Source organism: Cryptomeria japonica, chromosome 7 (genome assembly GCF_030272615.1).
Source record: "Cryptomeria japonica chromosome 7, Sugi_1.0, whole genome shotgun sequence".
NCBI lineage: Eukaryota > Viridiplantae > Streptophyta > Pinopsida > Cupressales > Cupressaceae > Cryptomeria > Cryptomeria japonica.
The window spans coordinates 445,882,766-445,898,393 of record NC_081411.1 but is presented as its reverse complement, the minus strand read 5'-3'; the positions used below and the strand labels follow the sequence as shown (position 1 = coordinate 445,898,393).

At 38.0% G+C, this 15,628-nt stretch overlaps 1 protein-coding gene across 3 annotated transcripts in view; it reads right to left on the bottom strand.

The window, feature by feature from the left end:
* Positions 1 to 15,628, bottom strand: part of LOC131030393 (GPI ethanolamine phosphate transferase 1) — a 246,115-nt gene that overhangs the window by 92,910 nt on the left and 137,577 nt on the right. For all 3 annotated transcript variants that reach the window (XM_057961198.2, XM_057961200.2, XM_057961197.2), the window contains exons 11-12: positions 5,479 to 5,623; positions 5,283 to 5,391 (exon numbers count right to left, since the gene is read on the bottom strand). In XM_057961198.2, coding sequence (XP_057817181.2) covers positions 5,283 to 5,391; positions 5,479 to 5,623 — 254 coding nt within the window. The remainder of the gene's footprint in view (positions 1 to 5,282; positions 5,392 to 5,478; positions 5,624 to 15,628) is intronic.

Here is a 15,628-nt window from a genome sequence, read left to right as displayed (position 1 = left end):
TTTGGATTATGCAGTTATTACAGGAGATTTGTCAGAGGCTTTTCACAGCTTGGAGCACCATTGACAGATCTTACCAAAAAGGGGGCATTCCAATAGACTAAGGAAGCACAAGTTTTTGAGAAACTTAAAGAGGTAATGAGTTCTTGCCCAGTACTTAAACTTCCAGATTTTAATCAGCCTTATGTCTTAGAATGTGATGCATCTGGTGAGGGAATAGGAGCAGTCTTAATGCAAAATAAACATCCTATAGCTTATGAAAGCAGGAAACTTAGTAACCTTGAGAGATTGTATTCTATTTATGACAGAGAAATGTTGGCAATCATGCACGCATTGGCAAAATTTAGACAATATTTGGTTGGTGGCAAATTTGTAGTAAGAACTGACCATAACAGTTTGAGATATTTCTTGGGACAGAAAGACTTGAATGAAAGGCAGCAAAAATGGATCAGTAAGATCCAAGCTTATGATTTTGAAATTGAATATGTGAAAGGTAAAAGCAATGTTGTTGCAGATGCATTATCTCGAAGGCCTGAAATAAATGCATTATCTGTAGTAACAGCTGATTGGAAATCTTTATTGCTGGTTGAATATTCTAAGGATTCTTTTGCATGTGATTTGCTAGATGGTAATATACAAGATGATAAATATAAAGTTGTAAATGATGTTATCTATTACAAGGACAGGATTTACTTGATTCCAGGTTCGAAGTTGAAAGAGAAAATCCTCCAATCAATGCATGATATTCCTTTAGCAGGGCACCCTGGATACTTTAAAACTTATTGACAGATAAGAGAAAGGTTCACATGGAAAGGATTAAAAAACGATGTCCTTCGTTATGTCAAAGAATGCACCACTTGCCAGCAAAATAAAGCAGAGCATACTTATCCTGCAGGTTTATTACAGCCGCTGCCTATACCAGAACAGAAATGGGAAAGTATATCAATGGATTTCATCACAGGTTTACCGAGGTCCCAAGGTAAAGATTGTATTTTTGTTGTGGTTGATAGATTAACTAAATTTGCACACTTCTTTTCTATCACTACAGAATTCACAGTTGTTCAGATCGCAGATTTATTCTTTAGAGATATATTCCATTTACATGGTTTACCGAAGAATATAATCAGTGATCGAGAAAGTAGATTTTTGAGTATATTTTGGGGGGAGCTTTTCAGATTGACAGGTACAAAGTTGAATCACAGCACCAATTATCGTCCGCAAACTGATGGACAGACGGAAATAGTGAACAAGTGGATAGAAGGTTACCTTCGTAACTACGTAGCAGGACATCAAAAAGCTTGGGTTTGTTGGTTATATTTGGGTGAATATTGTTATAATACTACATTTCATATGTCAATTGGTATGACTCCTTTCAAAGCATTATATGGCTATGATGTACTCTCTTTTCTTGACCTTGCTTTTGATCAAAGTAATGTTCCTAAATCTCGTGATTGGCTTCAGGAAAGCCAAGATATTTTGGCAGCACTCAAGGAAAATTTGCAATGTGCACAGAATCAACAGAAAATTTATGCAGATAAAAAGCGAGTTGAACGCCACTTTGATGTTGGAGACTTGGTGTATCTCAGGTTACAGTCGTATCGGCAGTCATCTATCAAGCATAGTGGGGCTGAGAAATTGAAACCCCAGTTTTATGGACCATATCATGTTGTTTGAAAAGTTGGAGCAGTTGCCTATGAACTCGCTTTGCCAGCGGATAGCAAGATACACAATGTATTTCACGTATCTTGTCTCAAAAAAGCTTTGGGTCAGCAAGTGACAGTTTCCGAGGATTTACCACCAATGGATGAAGACAGTAAGTTAGAGATGATACTTGAAGTTATTCTGGATACCAGGGACAGGCACTTGCGGAACAGGACAATCCGAGAATACCTTATCAAATGAAAAAATTTGCCTCCTAACGACGCCACATGGGAAAATGCAAGTGTTCTTGAGCATTCGAATCTACAGTTGCTTGTGGGCAAGCAACATGAGGCAGGGGAGACTGTAACGTCCCCTAAAAAATTCTAGTTTAAGTTCAACTAGAATATTATATTAATTATCCATTTCATTAATATAAATTAATTAATAATTAAATAAATTATTCTCAGGTTAATTATTTTATATTAGTATTTCAGTATTTCTTCACTAATATAAAATAATCAATAAGCCAATAAACTATTGTTTATTTTGAAATGGAATAAGTTATTGGGTTGGTTTCCAAACAGTTCTTCACGGAACGGATTCCTTTCTAAATTCACTTTAAATGGAGGTGTTGTTGGCAATGAAGTATATCGGGAATTTTTACAAAAGTTACGAATGAATTTGATAATTTCTCTGCGTGAGAAATTGAATGCTTAGCTATCCGACTTTTCGTCAGACATTAGCTTCTGGCCTATTGGTCTACACGATGAAGGAACCGGCACGTTGAAGCCACTTCCAGAAAACGTTATTATCTCCTTCGAGTGTGGTGCTGTGACTTTGTTTGCTGCAGATTCGAAAATATATCACAGCGGAATCTGGTCCAATGACACCATTGATGGGATAACGGGTTGAATGATTGTTATTGCACTTTCGTTAGAAGCAAGGAAGTGTACTGTGTAGCGGAGTAACGTGACAAATGTTTGGTGTGGAAAGCAAACATACCGTGGCGGCATTTCCAGACGTAGTGGTATTTACATATAAATTCCTTCGGAGTTTCGTCGTGGGATATGGTATTGAACTTCGCATTGTATATTTGGTTTTGTATGCGAATCATTTATGTTCGGAAACGCATCTTATAACTGAAACCTCCAGCAATTACTGGCCGTGGAATTCCTATGCTATGCCAATCAGTATATCCGTGAATGTTCCAGTAGTAGATTTGCAACCAAAATATATTTAATAAGTATGACTTCGTTCTATCTGGCGAAATTGATATATATTAATCAAGTTGGTTGGGCATCTTCAAATCTTCTTCATCAATAAATAGGAAATTTTGTGGTTTCTCCAGGTGCACCAATTAGAACCTTAACTGTTGATGATAGAATAATTTTATATTTGCCAACTTTTTTTGCGAGTGTTAGTAATAAGTTCTGGTTAGCGAATGGGTATTTCTCTGTAATTTCAATTCAGATATTGTACTGTTGTGTTCATAACAGAAATATAAAGGTTCCTAATGAACAGAAATTGTGTTTAATCAATAGATGAGTTTTTGATATGTTCTGGAATTTTCATTCATTTGCAAACAACTCTTAGTTGAGGAATTTTACATTGCATGAAAATCCACACCCATTTTGAGAAACAATGATTTCTAGGCAAGAAAACCCTAATTTTGATCGTGATGACATCAACCCTACCTCATAATCAGTCCTTTGGACATGCAAGAGATTAGGTGAGTATGTTAGTGAAAAATGGCAAGAGTGTCAAACTTCAAGGATCAGGATGACTCAAGGTTTGTGCCTCAAGTCAAATTGTTGGGGTTCGGGGCTGATGATGATGTCATGCCATTAAGGCATCTAAAAAGGGGGAAAGTGAAGGTTCAACTCCAATGAGAAAATGCAATAGAAAATGTCAAGGGTTGAGGTTTGGGACTACCTCATGACAGGTACCTAAGGAGAGGGAAGTTTGACGAACTGACCAATATAAAGGAAAAGTGAAGTGAAGGTAGTGAAAGAGTAAATGTCATGCTAAGATTCGGAAATCCAATATCCCAACAAGGAACAAAGGGAACCAAGGTGGGCAGAAAGGCATGCTTGGCAAGGAAACTTTTACAACATCAACACTTTCAACAAACTTATATATTTACACCTATAATCCACATCACTTGACATTTTTGGGCATTTTGACAATTACAACACATTACAGGCATATGGAGAATAACAATGGATACTCATAAGAAATTTTGACCAACGGAGACCCACCTAAGACTTCTTAAACCAATTATGAATGTGGAGCCAAGTATGGTCAAGACACACAAAAGGGAAAGGACTTGAGCAACATTTTGCACTACGGAATTGAGTCCCAGCACATTCCACCTTTTAAGTGTTGATTCTTGGAAAAAAGTTGTGAGCATGGCCTGAACGAGAGCTTGGGAACTCATGGTTCCTCATTTGGCATTGATGGACTTTGTTAAATCGCATAGTGATGATAACAAAGAAACCTTGATTTTCCTTCAACATTATTTTGTCTAAACCAAATCTTTGATAAGTCTCAAAGTCCATGCAGTGCTAATACAATTGTGAAATTGAAGTGCAAATCACATAATGGACATAAGACACATAATGAATTAGGAAGTAGGTATCTTGGGAGTATGAGATTTGTTCCATTACCATAAAAACCTCCATCTTCAATGTGCATACATGTACCAACACAAAATACGGATATGTCCAAAATTCCTTTAAGTGAGGATCATTTTAAATTTTTACCCATCACATGTATTACATGACTTCATATTTTCCCAAAGGTGCGAATTTAATTAGTCTAACATACCTAAACAACATGACCTAGGATGAATATGTACACATGAAGCTTATAATCAACCTATGAATCTCTAATGCTGAAGAATATCAATTCTCAAGTGATTCTGCTAGCCATTCAAACACCCTCATTTCACATTTAACTTGCATTTTAATATGCAAAGTAGTTGAAAAGGTTGCTGACCTGCATTAGGAATCAATAAACCCTCATGCATTGTGTTAGTGAGATAACAGTAAAATAGGCGTTGTATCTTATCTTGGCATGCAACATAAGCGCATGATAGCCTACATTTTTTATACATTTGTGAGAGAATATTATTATATGTAGACACCTATTATGTATTGGATTGATCTATGGTGATAAAAAAAGTTCCAAATTCTTTCAATTATAGTCTTTAGATCACTTACTTTATTCCTACATCCATAACATGCTTGGACAAGCAATGCATTTTGATAAATGCAACAAAGCCGGTTGCTTATTAGTTGTATGGTTCTTTCTAACAGTGCTGCATTCTTTTATACAAATTATGTTGTCAGCTCTAATGACTATTATACATACAGGTAATATTGAAATATGACTGAAAACAAAAGCAGCTTCATGAATGGTTTGCATTGGCATCTGCAATTGTGACCAACTTTCCAAAATCATAACATATCATTCTCAAACTAATTTAGCAAAACTAGTTTAGTAAGTCATTTCTACATCAACAACTTGTCGAAGGAAACTATTTGATATTCTTTCAACATTTCAGATTTTAGGACACAACACATTGATAAGCATATACTATGTCATAGAACAAGAAAAATGCTTGGAGAAGGGGAAGGAGAGACCAGCCAACGACCAGTTTATAAGTTGATGAAATAGCAAAAGTTGTCTTCTTTGAGCTCTATAAGTGGTAGATATCCAGACCATCCCAGATGATAGTATCACCAAAAATACCTGTAAAAAGGGTTAACACGTGATGTAACAAAAAAAAAGAACCTACAGAGTATGTACAAGAAAATAGCATTATAAAAAAAGGACTACCTGCAAAATAAAAAGCTTCCAAGATACATCTCTTTTGTGTTTCAACCCAGAAACAATGGGGTGCCAAGCATCTTGTTTAGGAAGAATACAATCAAATGATCGAACAAATATTGCAACCAAAACCAGAATGATGCCACTTCCAACACTGCAAATCAATACAAAATGCTATAGCTGTAAGAAGTATAAAATCACTTGAGAACTTTATAAAAAAGCAACACAATATACCTATAGGCTATAGCAAATCACTTGAAAAAATGAGGTGATTCTAATACACCTATAGAAAATCAACAAATTCAGCTATAACCATGGAAGAATCACAACAACAAAAAAGTCTCTAGCATTTGGCACCAAATGGCTATTTTTCATATTACACTGTCAAATAAAATAGGTATGTCCTATGTTGACTCCTCAATGCTCCTACACTTTTTCTATGCCATGTTAAACTTTATAAACAAATGAAAAGATGGAACAGAAAAGCATAATGGACAAGATGGGATGAACTATTGCTCATCACCATAAAAGAAATCATAGGTGTTAAAACATGTACACGTGCTTATGCTTTGCATTCTCTTTACAAATTGGATTCTAAAAAGAAGAGACTGCAAGATCAAGAAATAACAATTTGCTTAAATACTATCAATCATCAATGAATACAAAAGTTACATAAAATCCCTTGCATAAAAATAATAAAAAATGAAATTATTGCTTTAATTCACTTCGATAAGTAAATGTGAGAACTATCTTCCAACAAGTTAAAAAAGCATCCACTCTTAAATGATGGAAAGACATGAACGATTAAAAGGCTAGAGTGTTACTGAATCGAAAAAAAGCATTGTCCATTAAAACAAATGAGAAGCGTCTTGAGCATTTGGTTTGTACTCAATATTACAGATTTATCCAAATGGGATATAAGCATACAATAGCAGAGCACAAGACAATAACTCTTAACTTCAATGGTACCAGCATGTAAACACCCAAATCAGTAATCAAATCCAGTGGATCTAGGCTAGCAGAAGACCATCCCTGAACACAATGTCTAATGATGGACACCTTGTGGCATTCATAGCCACAGAGCATCCCTAATTCATGAATGAAACCAAGATTCTCCTCAATCTAGCTCAAATCTAGCAAACAGAACAATCTTATTAAATATTGGATATTCTTGTAAAGGTGACTTTAACATACACCACCCAAATCCCACAAATATTAGAGCTCTAATAAACAAATGTCTTTCGAAGCCTCCAATCACTTGACAATCTTGTTGCAGTTAAATTTTTTAACATTTCAGTATCTGACATAAGCAACCATGCCTATGGATTCAAAAACTGATGTTTTCTGGTTGATCTCAACTGAACCTAATTAATCATTAGGAACATGAGAATCATGAGAATCTTAAAGTGAACCCCACAATCTATGATCAAGGACATTAGTAACCCTAATTGAACACGAACACCAATCAAGGTGAACAAAAATAATCATAATTGCACACCATAAACAATCGCCAATAACATGAATAGCATCAACTAAATGTCACCATCAATAATTGGGGCACGAACAGCCTCAAATGAATCCAAAAAATCAATCATCAAAGACATGACCAATCTCAACTAAATCCCTCCATCCATCAAAGGAGAAGACCAATTTCAACCAAATCACACAATGAATGATTAGATAAATGAATAATCTCAATTGAACCACACAATGAGCCACTGGAAAGTGAAATATACCTTCCTCTCAATTCCCAACAATTTGCCACAAATAATTTTCTTCAAATTTTCCAACACTTATATTTATTTATTCTGTTTTCCGACAAGTATTTTTTTTTAAAATAGAATATTCAAAACATGTGTACAGCAAAATTATTCTATGTTCTATGGGTATGCATCTCTAGGACTTTTTTGAAGCATATCTGCATCAGGGACGATTCGGGGAAAAGGGGAGGGCTTGATGATGTTTCCTTATTGTCCCCAAACCAAACAAAAAATCAAGAAATGTCTTTCATACATCGAGAAGACAAGAAAACGTCATGGGGATGGCCAAGGACATCTTAGCAGGCCCTCAACTGTCCCACGGACAGTTAGTCATCCCCACAACTCTAGGTTGCAATTTTTTTTTAAAAAAAGCACATCATTAATTGTAGAAATTTAATATTTTATTTGCGGGCCCCCACACTCATCTAAGCACTAACACAACAAAAGAAGGAATCCATATGAAACTTTTATTGCAGCCAAATTAGAAAGACAAGCCAGCAAGGTTTGAGGGTGCAGCTGGAAAACCCAGCATTGGTTAGCAACAGAGGTGAGGAGTGAGGCAGCAATTACCAAGAGAAATGAAAGAGGTATGTTAGACTTCCATTTATTCATTATTTTTCAATTTAATGATTTTTATTTTTTTCTATTTTCAATTTCCAAATACCACTTGTATATTGATTCGCAAAACGAAACATGAGCAGCAATAGTGAGAGTAGTGGGCATGATAAGGTGGAAGAAACAAATGAAAGCCAACTTGGAGGTTCGTCAAAATGTGGGAGTGGTATGGATGAAGGTGAACAGCCTCGAAATTCATTTGAATGCCCTTCTGGTGTTCTAAAAACTTATGTAAAAGGCCCCTTTAGTTCCAAAGATTTGTTCTTCAATTTGTGACAGCACTAGAAAATGATAAAAAGAAAAATACGGGTTACTACATTGTGTGTGTCACATTTGTAAAGTGATTTCGGATGGATCTACACAAGAGTGTATTGTCATCTATTGGACTATAGAAGAGAAGGGATGAAGCTTTGTATAGAGATAAAGGAGGATGAGAGGAGAAGGTGTCATAGATTGCATATGGAGGCGACATCAAGGTCTAGGCGGTTGCCAATGTCAGCACAATCAGCTATCCATATGACCTCTATAGTTGGTAGTGCTAGTGGTGATGTTTCTTTAATGTCCCAATTTTTGGTTTCTCTAGCATTGCAATTAAATCCAACCTTCTTGGTGAGAGTCAGCCTTCATAGAGGGGTTGTTTCAAGTTGGTGATGAACATAGTTGGTCTAGAGGACTCTTATGACACTTTCCAAAGTGAATTCTAATTTCTGGTCTGTTCTACAAGATTTTTGGAGAAAGCATCTACTTATAGTAAGCCACCTAGTTGGCCCTTATCTTCGTTTATTTATCATCATTATATTTCCATTGTAGTCAGATTTCGATTCCAATACTTTTTGACAGTTTCCACAACTCAACTGTATTATTGGCTCTAATTTAATTATTTTAGTAAGTTTGCTTATTTTAATCAAAATAATTCAAAAAAAACACCTTAGATAATAGCTCGTTTGAAAGGGGATGAAAAGTTTTAAATCATGGATGCATAAAATTGGGGCCTTGCATATAAAATATTATTATTATTTTTATAAAAGGTTTTTTAAGGCCAAAAAGGAGAATTGTAATTAAAAATTTATTTTTATGTCTTCTGAAATTTTCAGTGAGAAAAAATAACATAAGGAATTTTTTTGAGCTCATTTGCATTATGCAAATTATTTGATTTCTCTTCGGTGAAACCCTTGTGGTTCCGTGGGATTGAACTTGATCCATCTCAGCCTTCTAGAACACGGAAACCCTCTTGGAGAAGATTTATCACAGTGGTGAAAGATCCTCCCTAGTTAATGTGGTGTGGCTCATTCTAAGTTTTAGGTTTGTGTGAAAGAGAGCTTTGTACGTTCGATTGAAGAGTGCGAAATTTGTGAGGTCTTGGACAAGACAAATTTCTAAGTTAAAAGGATTTAAAGTTGCAGGCAGAGTTTGGACGCCATGATTGAATGAATATCAGAATGTGCAATTTACTTTGGCGATATTAACGTGAAGGTGTGGGTTTCAAAGTTATTTTTGTTGGGCCATTGATAGCATTGTTGGCCACTAAAAACATATATCATGTTGGCATGACTATTGCATGGGCAAGGCATGAGAAAACAACAAGTCAATGGCTTTCTTGCATCCAAATAACCATTAAATGAGATGTTTGGGCTTAAAGTGATTGGTTGACCTTGCATGGCGTGTGAAGTTTGGGATGCAGATTTAGGACGCCTCCTTATGCATTGTTTTGGGTATTAAACTTCTGAATTGTGGAGCATTTAACTAGATCAATTCAGCTAGCCATTGGAATTATTTTAAACCGGGCAAACTAAAACTTATTGCTAATGTTGGACATTCTCAATTGCTAGGCTAGAAAGTGGTGATTAGGACTCTTCATAAGTTGAATGCCTTTGTGAGGATTTTCATGCATGGATTTGGGCATTGAAAATAGCTATTGGAATCAATTAATTCCTTGTTGCAGCTGAGCATGATTCTCATCTTTCCATTGTTGGACATTTATATGTTTTCATCTATTGGTATATTTATCTTGTTTTTGGGTGAATTCGGGCAGTTTGTAGAATGGTGTTGGTCTGAAACAATGAACAAGAGAGCATTGTGAGCACGCTACAATCACAAATCAGACTCTAAGTAATCTCATCGAGGTCCTTCTAGGTGAGCGCGTCCTTGACACCAATTTTAGTTAGGGGCATAAGTGAAAGGAGCTTAAAGTTCATGGTCTCAATATATATCAACCTCTTTAAAGTCAGCTAGATGAAATATAATTTCTGTGTTGCAATCTGAAACTATTTATTGTGTGTACTCAGCTCTAGTTAAACTCAAATTAAAAAGATTAATTTTCAAGTCGAGTTTGGTACATTTACTAAGCTGCTTGTGTAATGAACTTATTCAAATTCTAGCAATTAAGTATTGTCAATCTGCAAAGAACAATTAAATCAGCAGTTGCATTTGAAATAACACTACACTCAAGCAAGTCTAAAAAAACAGTGCAAAACTACACAATTTTCTAAGTGTTTACTCCATAGGGAACTATTTAATTACTATGCAAAGTAAACAAAAATCATTTCCAGAATATAACACAACGCAATATATCAACGCGGAACACAATATAGTCTTCAAAAAGATATTGCATTCATCACCATATGCAATGTGTATACAAAAATCATAATCGGTTCCCGAGACACAAATGAGTACAAAAAAGTGTCTGGCATTTGGTTAAGATTGCCAACTGCCAAGAATTGCCAACAACTACCCATTCGGGAACAAATGACATTACATTACCAACTACAACATAATTAATTAAAAAGTTGTCTTCCAAACAACAAAAGCAAAATTGGGGCTATGTACAACAACAAATCACTAACAAGTAGGGTGAGAGGAAGTCCCTAGACAAGTAAAGGACATCGGAATGTATGAGGCCCCGGAGGTGGAGAGCCATTGGTGAAGACGTTGTTGCACTTGCTCCATGCAGATCCTTAGGTCTCCTTCTGCCACGAGCTCTCACTCTCATGACCTCTTCACCATTTGCACTGCCTCCATCAAATCTTAATTGGACCTCTCCAATTCTCGAGACAAGGCTTCTTGGCGCTCCTCCATCTCTGCTAATTTCACATCCTTTCCCGCCAAGGCAATTTTCTGCTGCTCCAATTGATCCTCATGCTCCAACAGTTGTGCCTCCAAAGCCATACAGCACTCTCACTCAGTGTTGGTAAGTTGAGTTTAGTGAGCAAGTTGCTCCTGGGAAATGGTCATCCGAGCAGATAACTCTTTCCTGGCAGCCTCCACCTAGGTGACTGCATTCACCTTCACTATCTCAACTTCCTATATGGAAGTGTTTGCTCTCTTCAACCGGTAGAAAACATACCAGAAGCAAATCTCCATAATAGGGAGTGTCGAGAACACTATGCCATGCCTACCCAATACCATGCAACCTACATCATAGGGGTCTTCATAGCAGACCGTCCATGGAAGAACTCCTTTTCACAATTTATCTACATAAAACTGAGAATCTTCTCTGCCTCATTAGCCACCAGTGGTGCATGAACAATGTCCATTTATTGGAAAAGTTCTGCCACCTCATGTGTGACCAAAGAAACATCCTCCAATTCGAATAGGTACCACTATATCATACCAAGACATCATGAAGATCTGGTTTTGAAATTTGAATATGCAGGCTTTGGGTCATCCTCACTGGAATTGTCAGAATCCTCACCCTCTGGTGCCTTGGCGTTAGCCTTAGCCTTAACTGGTTTGGAAGTAGTGGCAACCTCTTGCATGCCATGGCCACTAGGGTCATCAGTCTCCACCTGCACTATCTCTACAAGCTCCACAATTTTACTTCCCACTTCCCTGCAACTGTTTCCTGCTCCATCTATCCTTCAATGGCCAAGTGCTTGACTTCTGCCCCTTAGATTAACTACAAATCCTCCAAGACGCTTGCTGGTGTGGTGAAGAGGCGATGGGTATCACCTAGAACTTACGAAGCCAAGTATCCACCCCTATAACTTCTCCTCCCTTCTCTGATGGTGTGGTTGTGGCGTCAGAGGCAACTGGCAACTCTGTGGTAGCAGCAATTGACACCATTGTGGCAACTAGCACTGGCACCGTATCTAGCACTATCGTAACTAGAACCCTCAATCTTGCCATAATGGCCACTGACATGGCTTCCTAGACACCCTCCTGAATAGTAATTTTCGGCGACGTGTTGGACTAGAGTATCTGTGCAGTGAGCGGGAGTATGGCAAGTGCAAATCCAACATTGCCCATGACATCTCTCCCGACAACAGCCTTCATCAGAGGTGGAGATGGTGGTCGCACTAGTACTGAATATGCTTCTTCTATCGAGTCCTATTACTCTAAGCTCGAACTAGAATTGTTGTTCTCGAGAGTAGTGTCCTCGCTGGATGAGGATGAAACTATAATAATTGTCTTGTCATTGCAAGCTAGCTAGCTACAAGCTGGTGGGCTGGCAGATTGATGCTTCCTCTTTCTTTGTTGTGGAATACTTGATGAAATGGTGTAATGTCCCCTTTTCTGCTCTAGTTTGTTTTGGGGTCTGTTGGCCAATTCCGAGACCTGTTGGTCCGTCAAAGGCAAAATTAGGATTTCCTATTTTCTAGGAGGATGTTTTAGCAATTTTGTTGGCTTGCATGTTGGAGTTTTATAGTTTTGATTCTGGATTCCTTTTGGGATTTCAAATATCTTTGCAACGATTATACATGCATAGCAATCAGTCGAGTTTGGTAAACTAACTATTTCTAGAAACTGGGGGCAAGGACAGCTTAATTTTCTGGGTTTTTTGGGGTTTTTAGAGAGCCTTGTGATGGTGTGACATGCAAACGAATCTGAAGATTTTTCTAGACTTACTATTTTTAGTAAGTTGTGACAGCTGCTCAATATGTGATTAAATTGCATTTGGACACACTATTTTTAGTAGTATGTTATTTTTAGTAAGTGACAGTTGCTTCTCGGTTTGTGCCGTAACGGAGTTTGGAGACACTTACTATTTTTAGGGTTTTGGGTTGAGCCAGTGCAGCAGAGGCTATTGAATTCAGCTTCTTCAGCTTGATTATAAGATCAAATGGACCTAGTCATTTATTAATTAAATGACTTAAGTTAATTCTGCTTTTTGGAGGCGTCCATCTTAAAAATATTTTATTAAAGATTTTAATTTTTTAAAATGTGTAAACAAGTGCTTATGTTGGGCGATTCCTTGTTTAGGAAAAATGTTTTATTAAGTGAAATATTAGCTAAGGCATAATGGATGCCTAAGGGAGAAACAAGTTAATTTTGCTATATATTTCACTTATTCATATTGGACGCCTAAGGAGGAATAAGTTGATTTTACAATATAATGCACTTTATCACCTTTGGATGCCACATTATGTTTTATTGATATTTTTATAAAGTATATTTGCCTCTTAGTGAAGGTCGATTTGGGGAAAATGAGAAATGAAATTTAAATTTCAAAATAATATGAAGTGAAAGTGCATTTGGGTTTGGCGTCCATTTGGAGGAAATGTGAATTTGAATTTGGAGACACAAAAAGCTATAAATAAGAGTGTTGGTCTCTTGTTTTGGGATCTTTGAGCAAATATTATAATGAAGTGTTGTCAAAATGTAGAGTGAAGCTTTGGGGAACGCTTACCTCCTAGCCATTGCTTGATTTCTTGCTTGCAATATACCAACTAGTCGAGCCAGAGCCTGCTCTTCATCTTAGAGGAGTGGATTGAAGATAATATTGCAGTTTTCAGTATTGTTTTTAGATCTTTGGAAGTGTTTTAGAGTGTTCAGGTTGTTGTTCGTGTGGTGTGCTGAAGAAGATTTATATTCGTAAGTCATTGTGTTATTCTTCTCGTTCTGGGTATTTCTTCTATCTCTCTGTCTGGTTTAGGCGATACATTTTGTGAGTTTATAGAACTTAAATTAGTGTCTTGGATTTTATTTTAGCAAATCGCCCCCTTAGCTGGCCGTACCATGTGGCTGAGTGCTTTGAGATGCGTGCATAATGTGTTTGGGTCAGTTTGTTGTAGTTTGTTGTTCTAGGCTTGATCGCCTACCTCCTAGGAGGCTTAATAAATCTCCTATAATAGCTGACATGTCCTAGGAAGGATTTTACCCCTGTGACATCCGTCGGACTCTGCATGTTTACAATTACCCCTACCTTGTCGGGGTCCGTCTTCTGCCCTTCCTTGCACACAATGTGCCCCAACAGCTTACCTTGTGATACCATGAATCGGCACTTCTTGGGATTCGGGGCCAATCGGGCCTGCCTACACCTCTCCATGCACTCCCCGAGTGCATTCAAATGAGTTTCCTGCTTGCTGTAAATAGACCAATCATCCAAAAATTCCTTGAAGCTTCCAACCGACATCCCGTCAAAGATGTGCAATATAATCCACTGGAAGGTGGTCGAAGCATTACATAGTCCGAACGGCATGAGATTGTATGCATATACTCCATCCTCCACTATAAATGTTGTTTTCAATTTATCTTCTTTGGCAATGCTGATCTGGTTGTATCCAGAAAATCCGTCCAGGAACGAGTAAATCTCGTGGCCTGCTGCCTCCTCCAAAATGTTGTCAGTGAACAGAATTGGGAACGGGTCCTTGATAGTCACAACATTCAAGCATCGGAAGTCCACACATATACTGATCCGATTTGCTTCCTTCTTTAGGGAGATGACAATTGGCGATACCCAGTCGCTGGTTTCTACCTTAAAGATGATTCCGGCCTCCATCTTCTCAATTTCTTCATTTACCTTTGTTGCATAGTTCTTAATATTCAACGGCCTCCTTCATACGGGTTGGGCACCCAGTACGAGAGGTATTCTATGTACACACAATTCCGAGGGTATCCCTTTCAGGTCCTTGTACGTCCACACGAACACATCCTTGTACTCCAGGAAAATTTTAAATGCCGCCGCTTTCAACACGGGGTACCAATCGTCCCCTACCAGGATTACCTTTCAGATCAGCATCATTCCCCAAATTCACTTTCTTCAAATTGGACTCCTCGTACTTAATGAATTTATCCCGTTCGAACCAATGCGCGGGTGTATCATCCACCCGGGCTACCCCCTCACGGTACTCCCCATACTCTGGAGGAAAAGTTGCATCTTCCATACCTGCACTTGATTCCCTGATCTCGCAGATATACAACATGTGGCAATCGGGATGAAATACTTCATATTCTTCCATCTGCCAATGGAAGAGCGCGGCGAGGGAACTTGTTTCATCCTCTAAGCATCCCTCCAGTTCCAAAACCCCCTCATCATCAGGTTCCATCCTTTCCCTGTCATTCTGTGAACCCCATTCCCAATTGTTCGAGTCATCTGCGTCTGAATCAGACGACGCCAATTCCTCGCTTACGGCTTGATTCCTCAAGTCGATCATGTACTTCTGGCCTTCACTCTCGATGGAGAGTGTGTTTTTCTTCCAGTTGTGGTTCGCCTTCGCCATAATCAGCCAACCCCTTCCTAGAAGGGCATCATAGGCATTCTTCTCCAATGGTATGACCACAAAGTGAAGGAAGAAGTGTTGGGTACCGACAACAACTTTTTGTGCCATTAGTGTCCCTAGGGGCTTGATTCCATGCTGGTCGGCACCGACCAGGTGGAATGTTGGTGGCCAGAGAGTTGGCTTGCCCAGACCCCTCCATGTCTCCTCTGGTAACACGTTCACTCCGGAACCACCGTCAACAATGGTGTTCATCGATTTTTGTCCCATTATCTCCATCTCTACTACGGTCGGCTTCCAACCAATGCTTACGGTGAACAGCATGGGGTTTGTAGCAGACGTACTAGG